This window comes from Notolepis coatsorum (genome assembly GCF_963971535.1).
Source record: "Notolepis coatsorum genome assembly, chromosome: 4".
NCBI classification, from domain to species: domain Eukaryota; kingdom Metazoa; phylum Chordata; class Actinopteri; order Aulopiformes; family Paralepididae; genus Notolepis; species Notolepis coatsorum.
In genome coordinates this window covers 125,591,074-125,609,035 of record NC_140168.1, presented here as the reverse complement: position 1 = coordinate 125,609,035, position 17,962 = coordinate 125,591,074, and the positions used below count along the sequence as shown (strand labels likewise).

Below are 17,962 nucleotides of genomic sequence, written 5' to 3'. Positions count from 1 at the left end.
ACTTGAGTATGATTTTTATGAACAATTTGCAGTGTAAGGTTCACATAATTAAAACAAAATTATCAACAATCCATCAGGATAAGTGGAAGGTGGAGATTTTGAAAAAACCTAAACTTAGAAAATATATTGCAATTAAAAATGAGTATTTTACTGAACCTTATGTAATGTTAAACTTAAAGAGAAGACGGAGGTCTCTGTGTGCCCAGTTGAGGTCTGGCACCCTGCCATTGGCTGTGGAAGTGGGTAGATTCCAGGGTAAACCTGAGGAGGAGCGGTTGTGTGTTCTGTGTGATCTGGGAGTGGTGGAGGATGAATATCATTTTGTTTTTTATTGCCCTTTGTACACCACTTTGAGGAGGGCTTTATTTGAAAAAATTCAAATTGCAAACCCAGATTTGTTTTGGCAGTCTGAGAGCTGTATGTTGAGTTGTTTTTTTGTGGAGGACATCTTCGGTTTTGCAGGATTTTTGGAGAAGGCATGGCATCTGAGACAAAACACACTGTATCCTATATAATTGTATTTGAACTCACCTTGTTTTTCTGTTTATTTACATTGAGTACAGCTTGTGTTATATTACGTTTTATTGTATTTTCTTGTATTTTTCTTTTTTTATGGCCATCTTGGTCTATGTCATTTGTTAAGTAATTGGTAAAGTATATTATTATATACTTATTGTTATGTGTCTTGTAAGCCCATATGGGCTGGGCATACATCTGTATGTAAGACACGAAAATAAAAAATATCATATCAAATCAAATCAAAATAAGACATTTTGTTATATTTCATTTTAGTCTGTTTTCAGTTATCCAATTCGATATCAGAAGGGGTGTAAAAAGTACCCAGAAATTATACTTAAAGGCCAACTTGCAGGTTGTATTTTTGTTCAATAAACAATGTGACTAGGGCAACGGTGACTTTCATGAAGAGGGAAAAAAATATTATCGAAATTGACCCAGTTTTAGCGTTTTTATCAAACATTTTGTCGACCAAACCACAACCTCTACGCACATGCATATTTTAATCCATGGTTTCATATCGTGTGTGTCATCTTAATGATGACGTCACACTGGGTACAGGGCAGCAGGGGCTCTGAGACTCACAGTCAGACTGCACGAAGCACAGAGCCTTCTTGTTACTACTAGCCGAGGAGCTAGTCTCTGTTTCACCTAACACTATTGCTCCGTGATCATAGCCATTCATCTCTAAAGCGAACCACTATTTGTAAAAGCCACAACCACGTTACCATATTTGTAATAATGTAAATCATTGTGTTACATATGTGTACATATTGTGTTAGTAGCTAGCTAAGTTAGCTAACATAGCTTAGCTTAGCTTGGTAGCCAGAATTCTCGAAACTCATAACAATGCCAGATTTAAAATGGTTCTCTCCTCTTTGTATACGTTAGTTAGCTCATAGCTATCGTGACTGATGCACCGAGTGGGGCTAAAATCATTTTAAATCGGGCCATGCAAAAGAGTTTGGGGAACGAGGAAAATGTGCAGGTCCTCTTCTCAGACCTGTGGGGCACACATCATGCCGGCTAGCAAGCTACACATCCCGGCATGTTGATACGATTTTAGCCCCACTCGGTGCATCAGTCACGATAGCTATGAGCTAACTAACGTTACAATCTCAAACACCTTATAACTACTACTATTGTCGTGTCCATAAGTTCCCTGGCAGAATACGTGTGAGGACAAAGGTATACAAAGAGGAGAGAACCATTTTAAATCGGGCATTGTTATGAGTTTCGAGAATTCTGGCTACCAAGCTAAGCTAAGCTACATTAGCTAACTTAGCTAGCTACTAATCGTATCAACATGCCGGGATGTGTAGCTTGCTAGCCGGCATGATGTGTGCCCCACAGGTCTGAGAAGAGGACCTGCACATTTTACTCGTTCCCCAAACTCTTTTGCATGGCCCGATTTAAAATGATTCACGACAGTAGACATAATGCTAACGTTAGCAGGAGCCATATAGCCAGCCCAGTAGTACTATGACCCGGACGGGCATAAGGCATATGTTGCCCCGAGTGACGTCACGGCCGTGCTAGCATCTGATAAGCTTTTTTTATTCGCACGTGCATGTTATTCATGCATGGACCTTTTTAACCCTTTCTGGGTGGCATTTCCGGGGTCAAATGGAAATAAATAAATAATAAAATTTGATACCAATGATGTAAACTACCCATAATTGAAGAGTAGGGTTTAACCTGCAAGTTGGGCTTTAAGTGAAAGTATGGGTACCGTCTCAAAATCGGACTCAAGTAAAAGTCAAAGTATCTGGCTAAAAACACACTTGAGTAAAAGTAAAAAAGTCCTACTTTTAAATGTACAAGTAATTCTTTTTAAAGGGATAGACCAGGGGTCTCAAACTCATTCCATCGTGGGCCAAGTTTTCATTTTAACTATACATTGCACCAGGTGAGTTAGTTGAAGAGGTGAGCCAATTAGAGAAATCATCAGCTGGTGTTTAGGCACGGCTGGAATGAAACCAAGCATACACTCTGCCCACAATTGAATGTGTTCTGCGATAGACAATGCTGAAATGAAAGATTTTTTTTTGCATTACAATTATTTAATGCACTTCTCCATTGAAGGTAAACTAACATGGACGGCATTCACATCACAGCATGAATAATATCACAATATTAAAAACAGAATAGTGTATCCTGAATAATATCACAATATTAACCACAGCATAATGGATTAGCCTGAATAATATCACAATATTAAAGGCAGAATACTGGAGTACCCTGAATAATATCACAATATTAAAGACAGAATACTGGAGTACCCTGAATAATATCACAATATTAAAGACAGAATACTGGAGTACCCTAAGTAATATCACAATATTAACCACAGCATAATGCGGATCTGACTGTCTATTCTTCTGATAGCAGGTGTGTAATCAAAGATCCCCGCTTTTTAGTGTTGCACAAGGACGAATCAGCATGGGTATGGGCGGGTTCATTTTCCATTGATGGGGATTTGATTGGCTGTTTAACCTGCGGTCGCAGGATTAATAACGTTAACGTTAGTTTGACCAGATAAACAATTAAAATATACTAATTAAAATGGTTGGACCTGTGAGATTTGTACTTTGTAGGTCTGCATTTTAAATGTAATGAGTAAAATGTATGTTTTCTTTCTCTGAAATGTAATGGAGTAAAAGTACAAAGTATACAAACCTAATAATACTAGAGTAAAGTACAAATCCCCCCCGGGGAGCTCCAGTAGCTCACCGCGTACCTCGAGCGCTATTTCGGCGCCGGGGACAACCGTGCTCGTCACGGATCTGGGGTTTAGCGAGTTCGAATCCCGGACTGCAGCCGTGCCTTTCCCAGAGTGTCTTCCCCCCCATCTGTACCCCTTCAGCCTGTTTCTGTCGGTCATTCTTGACCAGAGTAAATGCGATAAACGCAAAAAAGAGCCAGCGGAATGGCCAAAGTTTAAAAAAAAAGAAAAAAAAAAAAGTACAAATCCCCCAAAACAGTACTTAAGTATTGTAACAAACTACAATTATTCAAGTACTTTACACCCCTCAAATAATTCACTCTGAACTATCTTATTCACTCGTTCTGTGCTCTCAGCGGATGCATACATAGTTGTATCATGAGCATAAATGAGCCATACCTGCACTTTTCAATACATAAGGCATATCGTTTACAAATATAGAGTAAAGGAGGGGTCCAAGACAACTTCCTTGGGGAATATCACACTGGAGTGTTACCATATTTGACATGGAACCATTAAATATCACACATTAGACAAGTAGCTTCTCATCCAGTCAATGGCAGTGTCTTCAAACCCATTATGTGTATAATTTCAATAATAATAGGTTATGATCTATGATGTCAAAAGATGCACTGAAATCCAAGAGCACTGTACTCACAACTAACTTCCTATCGATCAGTTGTAGCCAGCTATTTGTAAGAGATGCAGCGGTGTGTGTGCGTGCGTGCATGCGAGCATGTGGAACACTTATTTTCACATGTCTGGTTGCCATGCAAACAGCTCTCAGATGATTCTGCTTAACCCTTTCACTACCACTACCAAATGGTTAACCCTTTCCCTGCGACAATACAGAAGGTTAACCCTTTCACTGCCACATGACAAAGGGTTAACCCTTTACTATCACACTACAGAAGGTTAACCGTCTGTAGTGTGATAGTAAAGGGTTAACCTTCTGTAGTGTGGAAGTGAAAGGGTTAATGATTGTCTAATGATTGTCTAATCAGTGGCGGCTGGTGAATTCTTCTCCACTAGGGGCGCTATACCAAACATTTTGCAAACATGTACAAGGCACGCATTGGCGAATATTATCACCATTGCCATCGATCAATATATGATCACAGTCAGTCAAATGCAACCACGTTTCCAATAGCCCAACACAAACACGCACAGCTCTCTCTCTCTCTCGCTCGCTCTCTCTCTCTCTCTCTCTCTCTCTCTCTCTCTCAGATCCATTCAATAATAAACACATATGTATATCTTGTCATTTTAAACAAGTTACCTTTCATTGTCTGAGTGGTTATGCCCCACCCACGGCGAAATTAGAGAGAGAGAGAGAGAGAGAGAGAGAGAGAGAGAGAGAGAGAGAGAGAGAGAGAGAGAGAGAGAGAGAGAGAGAGAGAGAGAGAGAGAGAGAGAGAGAGAGAGAGAGAGAGAGAGAGAGAGAGAGAGAGAGAGAGAGAGAGAGAGAGAGAGAGAGAGAGAGAGAGAGAGAGAGAGAGAGAGAGAGAGAGAGAGAGAGAGAGAGAGAGAGAGAGAGAGAGAGATAGAGCAAGAGAGAGAGCGAGAGAGAGAGAGAGAGAGAGAGAGAGAGAGAGAGAGAGAGAGAGAGAGAGAGAGAGAGAGAGATCGCAACTATACCTTGTTAAGTTGAAACGCACAGTGGTCCAGCAGGCAGAAGGGCTTGATAAAGTATATCCACTCCACTGTCCAGACTGTGTTGATGTCCATTGTCCATGCATGTCCAGTTGTCCACACTGCATCCATATAGCTTGTTGTTAACCAACAAGTACTGTGAAGAGCTGTGTCTTTGCCCATTTCCTCGTCAAACAGCCTGCAAACTACCTGGCGTTCTATCGCCCTGCTCTAAGACAAACTCTAACCTTAACCAACTTTGAACGAGTGCCTAAGCTTAACCGTCGAAAGAACTTGCCTTCACGCTCTAAGACAAATAGCTGCATCACAACAACACAGTCTACCAACCTACAAACCAACCTAGAACCTAGAAACTGGCGTTGGCCAATCAGAGAGAGCGTCTCCGCGAAATGCGGCTACGGAAAAAAATGCTGCTACGGAAAAAAATTATAGACGCTGCTGCTTAGACCGCTTCAAATCGCGCCCGGCTTCCATCATAAACATCATATTTCAACGCACAGCGCGTTACGCACTGATTGGCTGCGACGGATACAGCGATCAGTGACGCGCACTCAGAGCGCTAGTGCGTCTAGCCCGGGCAGAGAAATACGGCTAGGAGAAATGCGGCAGGAGAAATGCGGCAGGAGTGAGTCACTTCCTGTTCAGGAAAACAAGTATTTTTTATTTGATATATTAACGTTATATTGTGCATTGGAAACACAAACATACTTAAAATGAGTAAATATTATTCATTTTAAACATGTTTATATTATTTATAGGGCTATAAAACAAAAAACTAAAAAATCATTTTTCTTGTTCTTCTCTCATTTAACCAGGGGGGGGCAGCGCCCGAGCGCCCCTAGTGGCGAGCCGCCACTGTGTCTAATGATTGTCTATGTCCTGATTGTCTCCCCTGTCTTATCAGGCTGCTCTTATTAGCTGCTCTGTAACAGAACACTTCATTAATAGTGCCTGCCCCCCCGCCCTGGCCCCCACCACTGGCCCCTCACATGCTAGCTAGCTGACCGTAGCACATAGCATTGCCCCTGTTAGCAACCCAGAGCTCATATAATCGACCCCCAGAATACTCTAGTCTGCATTCTTGGCATACCTACCACTTTTGTCACAGAGAGACACATGTGTTGCTATCCTTCAGCCAGGATAGAAAAGTTCCATGCAAGCCTTTTACTCAATGAAGGTGTCTGGAGTGAATCTGCTAGCATCTTAGCGTCTGGTAAATGTAATTCAATGATAATATGCTAACTGTCACTTTGTTGACCTCTCTTCCCCCCTCTCTCTCTCTCCCCAGTGCTCAGGTGTCTTGGTGTACCCGCTCGCAGTGTGACTAACTTCCAGTCTGCCCACGATACCGATGTTTCCCTCACCACAGATGTGTATTTTGACGAGAATATGGACCCCATTGACTACCTCAACGCTGACTCTGTCTGGTAAGATGTTAGTAGGGACCGGGTCGGGATACTGCGTTAGGAAGAATTCCTGGTCCAAAAAGTAATTCCAGGCGATGGAAACGACATGAATGAATGAATGAATGAATGAATGAATGAATGAATGAATGAATGAATGAATGAATGAATGAATGAATGAATGAATGAATGAATGAATGAATGAATGAATGAATGAAAACTTTATTAACAGATTGCAGAATGGGTACAATACAGTACGGCTCAATTCACACAATTGTTAACACTTTCAGTGCCACGAGGTGGCGCCAGAGTTAGCGCTTGAATGCCACCATCTGCGCCAATGTTATTGTTAATATCGCCTAATCTATGTTTTAAATTATGGCTATGTGTCTAATCTGCCCGTCGCTTATCAAAGAATCCTTTTCCAGTCAGTGCTGTCAAGGCAGATTGGTTTTTTATCGCTTCATTTCCGTTTGAGAGCATTTTGAAAAGCACCCGTTTTGAGGTAAAAAACAGTCCATTCTGGGCCATTCTATGATAATCGACTTTTACTGGAATATTCCCCTATTTATGAATCGTTTTCAAATAAACGCTAGATGATCAATATTATACGTACACGCACGCCCATTCGAGCCGCGTACGTATCGGCCATTTCCTCTTGGATTTTTACAGTGAAACCGATAGAGCCCATTTCACAAAACAGCTTATATCTTCATCAAAATGAGTCTGATTATCCTAACACTGATAACATAGATTCCTTACCTGACATCAGATGGTATCCAACTGGTATATTCCAATTCCTGATCACCATTCGAAAAAATCGATAAGTGTATAGATCCAACGTGATACAGTAGAGTAGAACACACAAGGTTGCGATTTCCGTAAAAACTAAATCGTCAGTGCGTGCCACAAATTTACAAAATAAATGTCTTTCCTGTTTTAGACGTCGCTCTTTTATTTTGAAATCCCCCGACCGGAAGTGTTATCGTTGTTTGTTGCTAGCAGTATAACTTGTGTTGTCCGGTTCTGTGCTTTTGAGCTAACGTAACGCTAGTTTCTAAAGGAGTGGAGAGAGAGAGACCACGGAGATCGATGATGAGGAGGATTTTAATCGGCAGGAGAGAGAGAACGTGTCAAAGCCGTATATAATATGGTGTGCGCAGCTCAAACTACTGTTGTATCAAATTAATTGATTGATGTTTAACTTGTCCCTGTGTCCAGTCCTTTCGACTAGCAAACGTTGTCTGTATTTAACATTACCTCAGGATACCACTGTCTTATTGTAGCAAAAGTTGTCTGTATTTAATGTTACCTCAGGATACCACTGTCTATTGTATTTAGTTGGTTAGCTATTTAGCTAATGTTGATAGCATTGAATAGCATCAATGCTAGCTGGCTGGCTACAGCTCAACACCAGCCATGGGAATACTATTTACTAAATTATGGAGGCTTTTTAATCATCAAGGTAAGAGAGGATTTGTCATGATCAACTGAAGGCGTATGCTATGAAAAAGTATGTGCTTGGCTACTACTTGGGTTTACAGAAAAAGGCCCGCTATGTGATGCTAATCTCTAGCTAGTATCGTGTATTTCATCACAGTAGCCTCCCGGTGTTTAATATACACTTCTAGCCAGGACATATCTGGACATATAACCAGATAGCAAAAAATCGTTGAATCAACATTGTGTTTTTGTCAGGCTGAAGATTGGAATCAACATTTATATCAGACATAGAAAATGGCATTGAAAGTGCTCGCTATGATCAACATGGAAAGAACATTGGATTTTCAACCAAAATTTAGAAATTTCTATTTTAAAGCCGACAATGAATCAACGTTGATTCAACTATGATATGATCAACATTGAAATAATGTAGTATTGCATCAACATTGATTCAACTATATATATATATATTGCATTATACATTGAAATAATGATATTATTGAATGACCATTTCAGCACTTTTTCAACCTTCCTCTGTATGCTTTTAATATGCCTCATTAATAAAGAAAAATAATCACTTTACATCTAAATTATATTATTAGTTGTAGTTCCACCGGGAGCATGCTAAAAGGTGTCTACTAGTGACATTACTGCCATATGCAACACCAAATAGAGTAAAGTGATTATTTTTGGCTTAAATGAGACATATTAAAAACATACAGAGGAAGGTTGAAACATGCTGAAATGGTCCATATGCTTTACTGCAGTGGTTCTCAACCTTTTTATACAAAGACCTCACAGAAAAAATATTTGGGGACTCCAAACTTGATTATAATTATGCCATTCTAGGTGAATATTCGAAAATATGTTGCAAGCTTGTAGATCGGCTATTTCCAATTTTTTTTTCTTCAAGAAACCAAGGTTGAGAACAGCTGCTTTATGACATGCTCTATGAACAAAGAAACAGACAATGTATTGCTTTAACCATTTATTAAAGCCAATTCATTTGCACATACATATTCTCTTTGAAATGCCTGAGTTCAATTTGGATTTAGTATCACCAGGCGTGCATGAGAACAGATAATGAAATCTACTGTAATGTACAGTAGCGTTTTTATTTTATCAGGGTGGCACCATTGAAACAATTTAATGATGCGTGTCCCTTCTCTTTCTATTAGACTTCGATGCCAACTACGCACGTGGCTCCAGATCAGCTGACTTCAGCTGACTCCCCCATACACAATGACCGAATAATAACAGTTATTGAAAATATTCATACAGAACTCTGAACCTTCGCACATACATATTCTCTTTGAAATGCCTGAGTTCAATTTGGATTTAGTATCACCAGGCGTGCATGAGAACAGATAATGAAATCTACTGTAATGTACAGTAGCTTTTTTATTTTATCAGGGTGGCACCATTGAAACAATTTAATGATGCGTGTCCCTTCTCTTTCTATTAGACTTCGATGCCAACTACGCACGTGGCTCCAGATCAGCTGACTTCAGCTGACTCCCCCATACACAATGACCGAATAATAACAGTTATTGAAAATATTCATACAGAACTCTGAACCTTCGCACATACATATTCTCTTTGAAATGCCTGAGTTCAATTTGGATTTAGTATCACCAGGCGTGCATGAGAACAGATAATGAAATCTACTGTAATGTACAGTAGCTTTTTTATTTTATCAGGGTGGCACCATTGAAACAATTTAATGATGCGTGTCCCTTCTCTTTCTATTAGACTTCGATGCCAACTACGCACGTGGCTCCAGATCAGCTGACTTCAGCTGACTCCCCCATACACAATGACTGAATATTTTCAATAACTGTTATTATTCGTACAGAACTCTGAACCTTGAACCCCTATAGAATCTTCCAGGAAGTGTTGTTTTCCAAAATTCCAACGCAGAATCAAATCTAAAAGTAAAATCTATCTAAAAACACTTTTACCTATTGCTAAACTAAGTATAATACTTCAGAGTATTATAGAGACCAGTGATGCCGGTAACGCGTTACTAAGTAACGCGTTATTGTAATCTGATTACTTTCCCCCGAAAATAGTAATCTAACGCGTTAATCTTTAAAAGCCAGTAATCTGATTGCAGTTACTTGTCCAAGTGGCTGTGCATTACTATTTCGTTACTATCTCATCATAAATTCATAATGCAGGCGGAATGCAGTATTTTATTTCGTTTTCGACAGTCAAAAATACATTTTTGAGCTGTTTTTCTTATTTGGGAGTGACGTGGTGTGGCAGTGAAAGGGTTACACAAGAATGTGTCCTCGCGGCGTGACTGGACTCTCTGTCTGTGAGTGACTCTGCTTTGGCCCAATCACATTCCCCATCCACAGTCTGCGAATCAGAGGCAGAGTAGGGCGGGTCTTCACAGCACGTCATGTGACATATGCGCCAATCGTCTGACAGCAGGGCTCCGTTGCATTCGTCTGAGAATTCCACCCCAAAACGCTTGTCTAAACGAAGTGAAACCGCAAGAAGACTAGAGAGACATTTATAAAAACAATTTAATAGTTACAGTTGATATAATTGAATAGTTCAGCCTGCATTTGTTAGATGTGAATGGATACACTGGTTTTGTAAAACCACTGGCTGGCTGCTCTAATGCTCTCCCACAGTTCTCCAGGTGGGAGAACACGAGTGACAGAGAGAGGGGAGAGAGACACACACACACACACACACACACACACACACACACACACACACACACACACAAGCACAAGCACACGCACACACGCGCACACACACACACACATACACACAGAGAGGGAGAGAAGGGATTATATTATAATAATAATAATAATAATAATAATTATTATTATTATTATTATTATTATTATTATTATTATTATTATTATTATTATTATTATTATATTAGAGATGTAGGCTGTCTGGGTGGGGTTGGAGAGAAAGAGGCATGGGGTGAGAGAGAGAGAGAGAGAGAGAGAGAGAGAGAGGGGTGAGAGAGAGAGAGAGAGAGAGAGAGAGGGGTGAGAGAGAGAGAGAGAGAGAGAGAGAGAAAAGCTCTTATTTGCCAGATTTACAGTTAATTTACATGTTAAAGAGAGACTGCTTGTATGTTTATAGAGAGACATTTATAAAAACAATTTAATAGTTACAGTTGATATAATTGAATAGTTCAGCCTGCATTTGTTAGATGTGAATGGATACACTGGTTTTGTAAAACCACTGGCTGGCTGCTCTAATGCTGTGAGCATCATAGACTGTTGATTTACCATACTTGATGGTACAGAAGCTGAAGCACTAGTTTAACAATTTACGTTATGTGCAGAGAAACAAGTTAAAAACAATTTATGCACTTTCAATAAAGCGTTTAAAAAAAACTGTTGGGGGAACGACGACGACTTCGTAACCTAGTTACTTTCAAAGTAACTAAGTTACTCTGATAATCAAGTAATCAGTAAAGTAACTTGGATTACTTTTTAAATGAGTAATCAGTAATCAGTAATCGGATTACTTTTACAAGTAATCTGTGGCATCACTGATAGAGACACATTAGAGATGTACATCTATATAATATATTCACATCCACACTATAAATAGCATCCATTAATCCATCATTAATCATCACTCCATTCAGACTACCGACTACTGACAACCTTCTGAACTTGAATAAGCATGCAAAACCAACAATTAGCATTTCAGCCAAAACGTTTCTCTTTTGTTCTCACCATTATAGACTCTGTTTAATGGGAATCGAGTCAATTACAATGACTGACAGAGAGGAGGGGTGTGGGTGGGGTGGTGGGGGAGCAAATAGGGGGTGGTCAGGAGGGGGGCTGAGTCTAAACTAGGGGTGGTCTGGAGGGGGGCTGAGTCTAAACTAGGGGGTGGTCCTGAGGGGGGCTGAGTCTAAACTAGGGGTGGTCCTGAGGGGGGCTGAGTCTAAACTAGGGGGTGGTCCTGAGGGGGGCTGAGTCTAAACTAGGGGGTGGTCCTGAGGGGGGCTGAGTCTCAACTAGGGGTGGTCTGGAGGGGGGCTGAGTCTAAACTAGGGGGTGGTCCTGAGGGGGGCTGAGTCTCAACTAGGGGTGGTATCGAGGGGGGCTGAGTCTAAACTAGGGGGTGGTCTGGAGGGGGGCTGAGTCTAAACTAGGGGGTGGTCTGGAGGGGGGCTGAGTCTAAACTAGGGGGTGGTCCTGAGGGGGGCTGAGTCTCAACTAGGGGTGGTCTGGAGGGGGGCTGAGTCTAAACTAGGGGGTGGTCTGGAGGGGGGCTGAGTCTAAACTAGGGGGTGGTCCTGAGGGGGGCTGAGTCTAAACTAGGGGGTGGTCCTGAGGGGGGCTGAGTCTCAACTAGGGGTGGTCCTGAGGGGGGCTGAGTCTAAACTAGCGGGTGGTCTGGAGGGGGGCTGAGTCTAAACTAGGGGGTGGTCCTGAGGGGGGCTGAGTCTAAACTAGGGGGTGGTCCTGAGGGGGGCTGAGTCTCAACTAGGGGTGGTCTGGAGGGGGGCTGAGTCTAAACTAGGGGGTGGTCCTGAGGGGGGCTGAGTCTAAACTAGGGGGTGGTCTGGAGGGGGGCTGAGTCTAAACTAGGGGGTGGTCTGGAGGGGGGCTGAGTCTAAACTAGGGGGTGGTCCTGGAGGCTAAATTAGGGGGTGGTCCTGGAGGCTAAACTAGGGGCTAAACATATGCACACACGCACGCATGCACGCGACAGTAGGGCGGGCCATACTTTTTTTTTTTTTGGAAAATCAATCGAGTGGGGTGTCTAAAATATGTTTTTTTTGTGGGGAATTCAAATATGGGATTATTTTTCTAATCGGATAACTCCTACCTACATTGTTTTGGATTTCAAAATGGCTGATTTGACAATTTTTCACCCCTTGGCCATACATGGATGCCAACATGAATCTGAAGGAAATCCTAACATGCAATGTGTCTAAATGATGTGTTTCTTAATGGGGAATTCAAATATGAGTTCATTTTTGGGATAGGATAACTCTAACCTACATCATTTTGGATTTCAAAATGGCCGATTTTACCATTTTTCACCCCTTGGCCATACATGGATGCCAACATGAATCTGAAGGAAATCCTAACATGCAAGGTGTCTAAATTATGTGTTTCTTAATGGGGAATTCAAATATGAGGTAATTTTTGGGATAGGATAAATATAACCTGCATCATTTTGGATTTCAAAATGGCTGATTTTACCATTTGAACCCATTGGTATTGTATTACAAAATTGCAAAGATAAAAAATATATGGGAAATCATTTATAATGACAAAGCCATCAAATGTATTAACAAGTGAACTGTATATAACTGGATACAACTCCAAAGATCAATAATAATAATACTAACAATAATAAATTGTATTTGTAATGCACACAAACACCTAAGTGCTAAATCTCGATCTCCTGACTTCTTGAACTTTGCCAGGTTCCAATATCTTGATTGGACTCATTCTTGGATGGCAAGATCTCCTACTGTACTGCTTTAGCCACCAACCTACAAACACAAACTTAAAGTCAACGTCAGCCATAAATAGGTGAGCTCTTTCCAGAACTACTCAGCAGAAACCTCTGTAACCATTTTAACAAACGTCTCAATGTATTGAGAAAATCCATGGGGCTCCATCAATCCTCTATCTTCTTAAATTTGATCAGGTTGCACAAGTCCTGCTTGGATTCATTCTTGGACATCAGCCTCCTGCTGGTCTCCTGAGCCCTGATCCCTCCATCCCTTTTTTCTTGTGAAAAGTACTTAGCAGAGGCCTCAGTCACCATTTTAACAACCCTCTCGATGCTTTGTGTGTGGCAAGGCCAGTCGAGAACCTCCATGGGGGTGTTGATTAAGTTCTTCACCTCGGAGGTGCTTAGGGAGCAGGTGAGAGGTGGCTCTGACACATCTTCTGACCAGCTGATTAAGCCACCAATGCTGGAAGCGTCACTATTGATGTGAGGTGTTCTTTTTTTTTTTTTTTTTTTATTCATGTTTTTAACCTTCATGTTGAACCAACATGGATAATACACTCCAATGATGAATTCCACAATGCATTGTAGATTATTCAGGTTCAAATGGACAGAATATAATGTTTTAAGTACACATTTTAAGACTTTTTTTTATTAACTCTAAAGAAAGACCATTACTGTGTCAAAACTAATCAACAAACAATACCATCAAACAAATTAGCTAAATGAATTGTCAAATATTGACTAAGAAATAAATATCATCCCGCATATCATTGCAAGGCTATTTTCACAATATTTCTATGCCAAGCACACATCCAAGCAAAAAACTAAATAAATGCCTCCACTCCTACAATTCAGACATTATAAACACTTAGATTTCAAACAATAAATTTAAGAAAATACAAAAATGTTCACCATCTTTTGACGGACTGTTTCGTCCTTCAGTGCAGCTTCAGCCTCATCAAACTGCTCCTCATTGGTGAGTGGCAGCACGATGGGGAAGTTCTCTTCTCTCTGTGATTCAGGTCCAGCTCCGTGATCATTAAAGGTGGATTTAGCCATTTCAGTCTTCAGAAACTGAACGTCATGTGAAATTTGCTTCACCTCCACGAGTAGCTCTGCAAGCATCCTGGTGTTTTTGTTGGCAGCAAGGTCTTGAAGAAAAACAATTGGTTTTACATAAAATTTCAAGGATAGATTCACCATTTCAATCATTTAGAATGACACTAAGCAACTCTGTGATAGCTTAAGTCATTGCACCCCTAACTTATAGTAACCATTAAGTGCTTAAATATTAAGCCTATAAACACCATGACAAATTACATGAAAAAAAACAGTGACAAAGACTGTAAAGTCACAAGGGACATGTTTCTCAATGCATCAGAAAGTGATACTTGCCTTGTAACATTTGACTGGGCTCTCCATGGAATCTTCCCCGTGGCGTTTCAGGAGCTGAAGCTGAAGAAATCAACATGGCATCAGCATTGCACATTAGGTCATTGTGTATGGGGGAGGCGGGGGGTAAAGTGGAATATAGGCATCTTTACCCAGGCGATGTGAGCTGAAGTCAGCTGATCTGGAGCCACGTGCATAGTTGGCATCGAAGTCTAATAGAAAGAGAATAAAGGACACACATCATTGTTTACATTGAACACGAATTATGGAATTTTACCCAAAAAAACAACATTTAAGATGAGAAATACCATTCCTTGCTCGCTCTGATGGCACAGTGTGGTAGGGGCTGGAGTTATACATTGGCTTTCCTAGAGAAAGAGCGACAGAATTAACAAAATAAGGTAAGCACCATCAAAGTATCAATGAGCACCATATACAGTAGCAAGTGTACCTAGCTTCATATACCTAGCACATGTCTGGTGGTAAAAAACAAAACATGATTTGAGAATGTGTTAGTTAACTCACCTTGATATCCTTGGGGGTGGTGATGATTGCCAGCTAATTCTAAAAAGAAGACAATCAAAATATTCTATGTCAGTCTTTCATAAGTTACAGTATGTCATGGCACAATAGCCAAGGCACAGCAACTATTTAGTGATGGCTAATAAAATAGTCACAAATGTATAAAAAGGCTCTTGTTGACACAGGGACAAAAGATATACCATTCCTTACTTGTCCAGTGTGGTTCCCTCCTGAAATGGATTAAAATAACCGTAATTAATCACTGTAAAATACAAGTTCTCATATAATATCATGCCAACATTAACAGCTCATTGCAAAAAAAAAACTTTACATTTCCACCGATTTAACTAACATTTCCAGTCAGTAAGGTATCCAGTAAGGCAGGACTAGTAATCCAACCGCCACCTATTGAAACAGACTGGAGACACAAGAGTGGCTGAGAGAATCACATAGCTATATCTAGTTTATTAATCTACTTACCATCATTGCAGTGGTCCATTGACTCCAACTGTGCCAAGAAGCTTCCACCAAAGCCTAAAATGAGAGAACACAACAAAACATGAACAATGAATGCTATCAAAAGCACATTTACAATCTGTCCACCGGCTCCACCCTGACTTAGTAGTGTGAAGTGATTCACTTACCATTATTAGGCTGGTTATTCTCCGAGCAGCTTCCTCCAGAGACCGAGCAGCTTCCTCCAGAGACTAAAAGAAGGGAACACAAGACATGAATAGTGGACACTGTAACTTTTGAACACATAACCTGACTGATATGTTTGGATGTATTGACAGAGGAACTAAATGCTTGTAAAGCTCTCATGCAACTACATTTTGTTCTGCCATGTTAGTAAATAATGACATACCACTGCTTGCATTTGATGTTGGCACCGAGGGGTACTGGCTGGATTCTGGCTGCACTGTATTAATAAATAAATGGAATTATACATGGCAATACTTAAAGTAGGTGTAGCAGTTAGTGTCATAACTGACAAGTGTCACCACTATACCTGGGAAATGAACATCAGGTGGCTTGGCATATCTTTGCTTCACACTGCTGTTGTCTGGCTCTTCATCTGACTCCACTGCGTGCATACGATTTGTCCTAAAAAAAAACATTTAACATTCCCAGGCTCCCAGGATAATTCAATTAATTGAGCAATCCTTGAGACACTGTTCAGGAGCCAGCCCATGGCCCATTTCTGTTTAACCAAAAACTATCACGAGGAATTCAACTGTACCTTGCTCTTCTTTTCCGACGTACATCTGCTTCCTCTTCAGATTCTAAATCAGTGGTTAGACATCCAGTAGTCACGTACTTGTCTTCATGTTGCTTGGCCTTTACAAATGAGTCTGTAAAAGAACAAGCAGAAAATACAGCATGACATTAATAAGAAGTATGAGGAACAATTCACATCAGACAACAATAGCAGTGACTATACTTACCACAAGTAATTAAGAGCCGAATTTTGTCATATGTGGTCCATCCTTCACAGGGCATCATGTTTTCTTTAAGGGCCTTTGAATAATTTGTGTTTTTTGGGGGCCATAATAATGTACCTTCCGTTGGATTGAACCAGCTGGCAAGAACTGTTGCAGTTCCGCCATTTGGAAACAGTACAACGCCCCAGAGCACCGCCTCACTTTCCATTCTGTGTACAATAAATTTAATTTGAATATTAATGATAAAAAAATTATAATGACAAAAACATGAATCATAAGATGTCTACTGCAGATGAGCTATTGGAATAGCTATGAGGCTATTTCCCTCTGGATACAGAACACATTTACGTTTAATAAAGCTAATTTTACCAACCCCGATCTCATCACACAACTCTCTAACCTTGTATGTACCTATGAGGGAGGACTCGCAGGGATAAGTGTAATATAATTCTTGGTGTCTGAACGTTCTGTAGATCACATAGACCTCACCTTCTTCCTGGACTATATTCTGCACTACTGCAATTGTATCTCCCACCTGAATACAATTATCCCCCTGCTTTGTAGACAAGGTAAAACGACAACTGGAGACCTTTGTGTACTGTAGAGCAACACTGAAATGTTGAGGAAGTGGACCATCAGTATGAATGTGCTGTAAAACTGGTTGATCTGTTGCTAATGGAACCTCAACATGTGGCATTTCTGACAGCCTTTTGACTACCTGTTGTAGAGGTTGGTGTGGCTTGCGTAAAAGATGCTTTATTTGGCCAAGATAATTCTCAAAAGGGAACCCTGAAACATTATCTAAAGGTCCAAATTGTTTGTATTCATCTGCTAAATGTATAAGCTGGTGGACACTGAACACAATCTCACCCGTACCATACAACTGTCCAAAGTGGCCCACAAAGGATATCATTAATCTATGTGCAAATTCAACCATTTGGCCAGAAGTTCCAGGAGACAAAAACAAATACATGGCCACTGAAAACAACATGAAGTTGTCATAAAACTCACTGGGAAGGCAATCCTTCAGAACTACAGGACCCCACCCAGGTGGCCAAAAAGTTCTGTCCCATTAATGGCCTGTATCCGGCAGGCCGGAAGAAATTAGTCGGCCCAAGTCCGGTTGCCAGAGTCGGCCAAGTAGGCGGCAATGACTGACTGGCCGATTCCAGCCCGAGTACACTGGGCCAGGTCCGGGGTTACCGGAAGCGGTGAACGTCCGGAATTGGCGGAATTGGCCCAGTAGGCGGCAATGACTGACTGGCCGATTGCGGCCCGAGTACACTGGGCCATGTCCGGGGTTGCCGGAAGCGGTGAACGTCCGGTTGCCTAAAGCAGCCCAGATGCAGCCCAAACACACTGGGCCAGGTCTGGTTGCCCGAAGCCTAGCCGACACTGCC

The 17,962-nt window shown here is 41.0% G+C and overlaps 1 protein-coding gene across 1 annotated transcript in view; it reads left to right on the top strand.

Moving 5' to 3' along the window:
- LOC311226681 (protein-glutamine gamma-glutamyltransferase K-like) overlaps window positions 1-17,962 on the top strand; it is a gene marked incomplete at its 3' end in the record, with an annotated part of 168,063 nt that overhangs the window by 79,514 nt on the left and 70,587 nt on the right. Inside the window, exon 6 of the mRNA XM_084312096.1 lies at window positions 6,183-6,321. Coding sequence (XP_084168222.1) covers window positions 6,183-6,321 — 139 coding nt within the window. The remainder of the gene's footprint in view (window positions 1-6,182; window positions 6,322-17,962) is intronic.